Source organism: Hevea brasiliensis, chromosome 9, assembly GCF_030052815.1.
Source record: "Hevea brasiliensis isolate MT/VB/25A 57/8 chromosome 9, ASM3005281v1, whole genome shotgun sequence".
Classification (NCBI taxonomy): domain Eukaryota; kingdom Viridiplantae; phylum Streptophyta; class Magnoliopsida; order Malpighiales; family Euphorbiaceae; genus Hevea; species Hevea brasiliensis.
Window position 1 is genome coordinate 17,174,167 of NC_079501.1, and position 8,707 is coordinate 17,182,873.

Below are 8,707 nucleotides of genomic sequence, written 5' to 3' on the forward strand. Positions count from 1 at the left end.
GAAAAATGATCACTCCTGCAATGTGTAAATAACTGACCAAGATTCACATGGGAACATTTGGCTTTTGCTAGGAACTTAATTTTGACTTGCCACTAAATGCAGTGCATTATTGAAGGAAAGACATATTCAATCCTCCCCCACTAACCAAACAGAGAGAAACAGCTGAAGCAATAAACTCTACAACGCCTTTTTAGCATTAAGTTTCAAAATTTGAAATTATTTTTTTAAATAAAAATATAATTTTTAAATATTATTAAAAAAAATAATTTTAAAAAAATAATTTTATTATTTTTATAATTAAAATTAATTAAATTTAATTTTTAATTATTTTTTAATACTCTTTAATTAATATAATTAAAAAAATAATTTTTTCAATAATAATTTTAACGGCCCAAACGTATGAAACATAATACAATTAATAAAAAAGAGAAATTTCTAAAGATTCCGTCAGCTAATTAAATCACATTTAATGCACTTATGGAAATGACACTTCTGGGAGAGAGAATCATGCTATCCTTCATTTCAAACAGGCTCTACGAAAATTAATTAACCAAAAAAAAAATTAATAGCAGGAGTAAATTTTATGTTTTTTGGCGTTTAGTGAGAGGGGTTGAGGAAGGAGATGATGAAGGGCTGGAGAAAATCACTGGCAACTACTGTAAACTGATCAGAATTTGCAAATAGCGTGCAAGGAAAAAATGAGTAATTGAAGGACCTTTGTGAAAAAAAAAAAATCAAAAAGCATGCTGCCATTAGTAAAATTACAAGAATATTTTTGAAAAATCATTATGCTAGAGATGGCCAACTAGGAGGAAAAAATAATCCTTATTTATAACAAGTGGGATCAATTACCCACCAAGATTCCTCATAGTTCACTCAAATACCCCCTTTTCTTATTATAATTACTCCAGTGTTTTGCAGCATAACATATAGTTTCCCTCCTCGCATGCATATTTCTGTTCTATATATCTCCAGCTGCCTGAATTGTTATTTCCCCCAAATGTTATTGAAATCCGTTAGTTGTCATTTGCCAAGTCTAGTCTATACCATCACCAAGTTTCTTAAACACATCTACCTCATTGCGAGCAGAAAGTACTCATGAGTTCAGTTCCTGGACTATAATATGCAATGAAAATAGAAAACCATAAGTCCATCTTGAATTTGAACCCCATAGCTAGACACGACTTCTAAATGATGTCTCAGAGAACATGTTATGAGAACTAAAGATGCAAACAGACTGATGTCAATGACTCACTGATGAAGATAGCATGTAGAAAGTGGTACTTCTACTCAATGATCTGCAGTGTCCTTCGACATTCTCTCCTTGGCAGCTTCATACTTAGACTGTCCTTGAAAAGTTGTATCTTCCTTGGCTGACCTGTATGCCGTACCTACATTATTTACAGCTTCAACAAAGGCACCCATCTCTTCCCATATTTCATGCCCCATTGCTCCTTGCATTGCCCTTTTTGCGTTCTTAGCCTTCTCCATGGCTGTGTCTGAAGCAGTGTCAATTTTCTGCTTAGCTTCATCATACATGTCAGTAGCTCTCTCATTTCTCATCTTGGCTCCTAGATCACCAGTTGCCTTTGACATTCTCTCCTTGGCAGCTTCATACTTAGACTTGCCCTGAAAATTCATTGTTTCCTTGGCCGTCATGCATGCCTCTCCGACTTTATTTATAGCTTCCTCAAAGACATCCATCTCGTCCCATCTTCTATAACCCATTCCACTTTCCATTGCTCCTTTAGCCTTATTAAATTGCTGCTTAGCTTCATCATGAACATGAGCTGCTCTCTCTTTTCCATGCTTCATTGCTTCTTCATAAGCCTTACCAAGTCTGCTTCGACCATAATGCATTCCTTCTGCCATTGCATCTTTGGAATCACTAACCCAATTTGAAGCCATGTCATAGGCGTCATTTTTATCTTTCCCATAGTTCATTGCTCCTGCCATTGCTTCTCTGGCATCACTAGCTCTATCTGAAGCCATTCTTATAACCTGATCTGCCTTGCCTTTCTTTTCAGAAGCACGCCTTGAAGCTTCTGGAAGAAATAAACAAAATCAACAAGCAAAAGAAAATTATTGTTCAAAAAAACTAAATTTGGACCAAAAAATATTACGGAGGATAAATAATTACCAGATGCGGCACGTTTCACTGTATCTGATGTCCTTGAGGCTCTATCCATTAGGTTTTGAGCTGCTTCTCTGGCGTCATTTCCTTTCAATCCAAGCCCCCTGTTAGCGCAACATTATTAGTGGAAAATTAAAAGAGTATGCATGAATCCTTAAAATTCAAATGCTATGGTCTTTTAGATCCCACACGAAAGTTAATTAAGCATGCATGCATATCAAGGAAAAAAAGGGTAGTGAACTAGAATTCTAAGCAATACAATTGAGTAGTTAATTAATTAAACCGCAAAACCAGATGCAAGTAAAAGCAAGTTTGGTAATCTGTAATGAAATGCAATGAATTGTTCCATCAAATTTACATTCCATTCAATTTATTCGACAAAACTTTCATAAAGATCCATCACACTAAAGTCGAATTCTCAACTTAAAATAATATATTGCTTATAAAAAAAAACTTGCAACTATATATCCTATTCTATTATTCTATGCCCGTAGAAGATAGAAGAGCTTAAACTACATACACATCCTTGACACAGGTGCTAATAGATTTTTTTTTTTTAGGCAAACAAATTTTATTAAAAGAAATGGAGGTGAAAACACCAACCAAAAGACAACAAACTAGAGGAAACAAGCCCAAACATGAACACAAGCCAAGCAGCCAAAAAGATCAGCCGCATAAGGAGGGCCAAAAAACACAAAGGGACAACAGCGGTAAACCAAATACAATTAATTAATTCTGTCTGCGACTTGAATTCACTAGAGACGACTCTAGTACCATTTTAATAAATGCATTTCAAGAGTATAAGAACATTTGATAAACTACGGCCAAGCAAGAATTTTCCTGAAAAATAAGGGAGAAGATGATTACCCTGAGAACTTCCCATAAGCCCAGTCAGACCAGGAGTCGGCCTTTTCCTTGACACCCTGCATGGCTGCTTTCTGCTTCATCTCTTTCGCCTTCACCTCCACATTACTTGCAGCCATATTCACAGCATCCTTGCACCATCCTACATCCACCGATACCGCCGCCCATAACACCACCACCATCGCTGCTGCCATCATCATTATCACGCACTTTCCCATCTCTTTCTAATGAATTAATAAAATTGCAAGTGTGCTATTGATCTCAACATGGAACCTTGCAATAACCAGAAAGAGGAGGTTAGAAATGAGAGGTCTGTTGATTTGGATTGCCGTTTCTAAGGGATAATGGGAAATGCAGAGAAAGCAGTCGCTATTGAAACGTGTCAGCAGAGGAAGGGTACGTGGCGGGCTTAGGAGACCATTCTTGCTGGGTTAATGCCACATGTGCACTTGACAAGGCTACTATTGGCCGCCTCTTATGCTATTCAATATCTAAATCCAAAGAATTGGTCTAATAGACAAGAAATTTTCTTTATTAACGGCATCGAGAAACTATTTAAATATTTTAAATATATTAAAATATTTAGTATAGGAGAGAAAACTACATAAGCTAACTAAATTTTATTAAAGAGGAAAAATATGGGATACATACTAGATTCAAGCTTAATCATTTAATAATAACTCATAAATTTCATTATTTAATTATCACGAAAACTATATATACTCATATTTATTTTTAGAATTTATATTTCATTCTCTATAGCAGACGTAAATAAGTTAAAATTGTTAGATTATTTATTTGTATATGAATATGGATTAACAATAATCAATTGTTAGACTCATTGATAGATTAAATAATGATATCAAATAATAAGTTTAGTAATTGACAATATTTAAATAGATTGAGTCATGTGATTAGGGCAAGCCTGTAATGGGTCAGGCTGTCCACAAGCCCAGTAAAGAAGAAACCCCAACTCTCAGTCTTATATATATATATATATATATATATATATATATATATATATATATATATATATTTTTTTTTTTTTTTTTTTTTTTTTTTTTGATTAGTTCAATGAGTTTCCTTGATTTTATTGTAATTCGAGACCCTTAGGCGGGATTATAATAAATAACAGTTTTATTCATAATTACTTTCTTAGCTAGATCTGAAAGGAAACTTTAATTTTGTGATTATGTATATACATAATTCATGTTTCATCTATTATTTTATTCCAGCTGCTATTTCTATGGAATTATCTACTGTGAAAACTCTTAATGGCTCCAGTTTTGATGATTGGAAAGAGTCTCTGAATATGTACCTAGCAATAGCCCAACTAAACTTAGCCTTAAGGGTTGATGCACCTACTGAACTTACTAATGAATCCACTGTTGCTGAAAAGACTTATCATGAGAAGTGACAAAATTCTAATAGGGTTTGCTTAATGGTGATGAAGTATACTATAGATAAGTCCATAAGATAGGGAATTCCTGATAAGGAGATTGCTAAGGAATTTCTGCAGGCTGTTGCTGAAAAGTTTAAAAAGTTTGACAAGGCTCAAAAGAGTCATTATCTTTCTTTGTTGGAGCACACCTAATATGATGGTGTCAGTGGTGTACAAGAACATATTATGACACTTATAAGTTATTTCAACAAGCTCAAGTCTTTTGATCTTGATTTGGGAGAAAGTTTTCTAGTCTGACGCATTCTTGAATCTCTTCCACCCCAATTCAAAATTCTCAAAACTTATTACAACTCCCAACAAGGGGAGTAGACAGTTGATCGGTTAATAGCCATTGTGTGCCAAGAAGAGGAATCTATGAGGAAAGGGAATACTCCTTCTATTAATTATGTTTTTAAAGGGTTTAGTCACAAGACTAATGAGAAATTTCATAAGGACAAAAACCCTAAAGCTAAATTTGAGAACAAGAATGTTGATAAGCATGGTCATAATTTAACAGTTAAGAAGAAGCCCTTCAAAGGCAAGTGCAACTATTGCAAGAAGCTTGGCTATAAGTTAGAGGATTATTTTAAGCTTAAGAAGAAGCATGAGAAGGAAGGTAATAGTCTAGAACTTACCCCTCTAGCTTTAGTATGTTTTGAATCAAATCTTGTTGATGTTCCTTAAAATTCTTAGTGGTTGGATTCTGGTGCTACCATTCATGTTTCAAATTCATTGCGATTTCAAAAATGTGAGGAAGCTAAGTGAAAAGGAGAAGATTGTTTTAGGAGCAAATAGAGTTGCAGTAGTAGAACTCATAGGGACTGTTTCTTTGAATTTATCTTTTGGACATGTGTTGGAATTAAATGATACTATTTATGTTCCTTCTTCAAGGAGAAATTTAATTTCCTATTCTATTTTAGATAAGTGTGGTTATGTGTTTCTTCAGGGAAATGGAAAAATTGTTATTTATTTTAAACCTGATATTGTTGGTTCCAATTTTTTTTATGCAATGGTTTATATATTTTAGATTTAAATTCTGTTCCTTTTCAATCTGTTGATCTTTCTATCAATGTTGTTATTGGGCACAAACATCAAAGAGTTAATGAGAACTCTTCAATATTATGGCATAGACGATTGGGTCACATTTCTAGGGAAAGATTAGAAAGAATGGTTAAACAAGGTGTCTTGCATGGTTTGGATTTCTCTGATTTTAATACATGTGTTGATTGCATTAAGGGAAAATTTCCTGCTAGAGCTAGAAACAAAGGGGCAATTAGGAGTGAAGGAGTGTTGAATTTGATTCATACAGATATCTGTGGACCCATTTCTCTTGTTGATATGAGAGGTTTTAAATACTACATCACTTATATTGATGACTATTCTAGATATGGTTGGATTGATCTTCTTTATGAGAAGTCTAATTCCTTTGATGCCTTCAAAGCATTTAAGGCTGCAGTTGAACTGAAAACTGGGAAGAAGATTAAATGTGTAAGGTCGATAGGAGTGGTGAGTATTATGGCAGGTATACTGAGATTGGTAGAAATTCTGGTCCTTTTGTGTAACACCCCAAAAATTTTAAATTTATTATTTGATGAGTAATATTGGTATTTTAATTTTATTTAAATTTTAAGAAATTATTTGAGATTTTTTTAAGATTTTAAAAATCGGGTTCGATTTTTAGAAAATATAAGCTTTGATGATTTTTAAAAATTAATTTAAAGACCACGTGGCAAAACTAAAAATATATTTGGAATCTACAAATTTTTCTGAGTTTTCTAGAATTTTTTTTTGAAATTTTTGGACCTCGTTTTCGGTCCCGAGGCAGAGTAAAAAATTCAAAATTTTGTATTCTGAATCGAACCGGTCGAATCGAACCTGATCGGATCGGACCGATTGAATCGGACCTATCTTCTTCTTTTTCTTCCTCCTCCCCGCGCGCGTCCGACCCCTCTCCCCTTTTCTCTCTTTTTCTCTCTCCTCCCTCCTCCCCTTGCCGCGCCGCCACCTCCCCTGCCACCCCAGCTCGCCGGCGCGCCGCCTCACCCCTCCCCCACGGCCGGCCGCCGCCTGGAACGCCGGAAAACGGTGCCTGAAGTGGAGCGACGCGCTCGAGCAACCGTTCGTCTTCCCAGCCAAAATTCGGTTGATCCGGCCACCAAGCGTACCGGGTCTTGTGTCTAAACTCATCTACTCGTCGAGAGCTTTCCATAGACAACAAGAACACCGAAATCCATCGAGTGGTTTGTCCAATTTTTGCCCGGGAAGTTTTAGCCCATTTTGACTTTCGGACTAGATTTCTCGCAAACCGTGAATCCCATGAGAAAATCGAGAATACCAGAGCACTCCACTCGTCGAGAGCTTCGCGGCAACATAAATTTTGAATTTTTTCGACACCGTTTTTCAGTGGGTCCCACGAAACTTCGCAGTGTCTTTTTGAGCATTAAATGAGCTTAAAAATTCTGAAAAATTTATATACTAACCCCCGTGTTGTGGGCTTCATGTAGGTATCCTCAATTCGCAGAAATTAGACAGTTGACTAGGTCTGTGAATTTCCGGCCCGACAGACCCGTTACTGGAAAAGTCTCCGAATTGGACCGAGGTTTTGGCTACCCCCCATTGTCAAATGTCCCGAGCGCGTCCCTGAAGTCGGAATCGGCAAAGGTAAACCCGAACCTTGCTTTTTCATAATTTTCTAGTGCTTAAATATAATTAAAAATTCATAAAATATTCGTGGTAGCTCAGAAAATTATGATTCTTTTTGCAATAGCCTAGTAATATTGCTAAGGACCGCGGGGAAAAGTTTTAGAATTTTTAGAGCTTGTTTGGGTAGTTTTTGCAAAAACGATCAATTATAAGGACTAAATTGAAATTTTACATATTATCATGGATGACTGATTTGATGGGCCCAGGAGGGGCTGTGTGATGTGATTGAATTGTGGATATATGAGTTGTGAATATAGAAGTGTGTTTTGAGCCCTTTTGCAGGTTGGGTAGGTCCTAGGTATAGGGGAGACTCTGCCGGATTTTCGGCACGACTTAGGACGTATTTGGTCTTTTCATGATTTGTATTGAGTCAATTATGTTAAATAATTATAATGTAATTGTCAGGTGAGCCGATGACCTTCTTCCTCCGCTCACCGCCACAAAGGACCGTTGTCAAGTCTGTGAGTAAAATATTAATTTTAATTGTAATTTCGATATTATTATATGTTTAAGCATGCCCATGCATCACTTATAAGCATATATCTATGTAGATAAATCCTAGGCACGATTTATGTTGCATTCATAACTGTGAAAGTGCCATGTATGTTGTTGTGGTAATTTGGAGCAGTGTGCGTGCGTTGGCGTGCGTGTGATGTGGTGTGGACTATGGATAGGACGGGTAGTCACGGCTTGAGTTCTTCGCTGGGACCCCGATTTGGTTTATTAAGCGAAAGTCCGGCTTGAGTTCTTCTCTGGCACCAGGTTGGATTTAAGAGAGCTGTATAGGGGATCAGCTCTCATATATTATGATTGATATTATTGGGTGTGTGAGTGCTCCAAATTACCTTTTTGCTGTTATGATGTGAATTTATTGCTGATGCTGCATTTCACTCCACAGGGTGCATTAGTTTTAGATAGTTATAGAAATTATGGTTAAAATTGATATTTTACTCTCTGAGTCGAACGCTCACTCCTGTTCAATATTTTTCCAGGCCACACGAGGATATTTTTTAGGTTAACCTGCTTTCTCCCTCGCAGGTCGTTTTCTCATGTTTGTGTAATTCTATAAATTTCTAGAATTTTCGCATGTGTTAGAAATATTTATTTGATTCGGGTCTGTAATATAAATTGTTATGTAGACCTGTAAAATTACTATATGCATGTTTGATGGACTGGATGAGGGAGCTGAGCTCCCATTTATCTTTATGTCGATATGAGTATGTGGAGGGTGAGCTGAGCTCCCCAATTGATGATATATTTTGTTTACAGGTCGGGTGAGTCAAAAACTCCCCGTTGAAAGGTCCACTTTATGGCCGGACTCCGTCCGGTTGATTTCTTGATATTGGGCCCAAATGGGCCTTAGAGTTAGATTAATGAATACTTAGGCTTACTACGGGCCTCGGGGGCTTTAGGCTGGCCTAGGTCCTAGTACCAGTCCGGCCCATAGGTTGGGTCGTGACATTTTGCTTGTATTTACAATAATGTGGGATTGAGGCGCAGTACACCATGCCTGGGATTCCACAACAAAAAGGGGTTACGGAGAGGCGAAATCGTATTTTGATGGA

At 36.5% G+C, this 8,707-nt stretch overlaps 1 protein-coding gene across 2 annotated transcripts; it reads right to left on the minus strand.

Annotated features, from left to right (window-relative positions):
- Positions 1 to 1,057: 1,057 nt before the first annotated feature.
- LOC110665012 (uncharacterized) lies at positions 1,058 to 3,340 on the minus strand. 2 transcript variants are annotated; one of them, XM_058153202.1, is made up of 4 exons: positions 3,002 to 3,340; positions 2,141 to 2,238; positions 1,528 to 2,045; positions 1,058 to 1,482 (listed from the first exon to the last, which is right to left on the minus strand). In XM_058153202.1, exons 1-4 carry the CDS (start codon positions 3,214 to 3,216, stop codon positions 1,291 to 1,293), a joined length of 1,023 nt encoding a protein of 340 aa, XP_058009185.1. In that variant the 5' UTR covers positions 3,217 to 3,340; the 3' UTR covers positions 1,058 to 1,290. The 2 variants fall into 2 exon arrangements, with proteins under 2 accessions (XP_058009185.1, XP_021680650.2); XM_021824958.2 differs by having other exon boundaries at positions 1,058 to 2,045.
- Between the last annotated feature and the right edge of the window lie 5,367 nt (positions 3,341 to 8,707).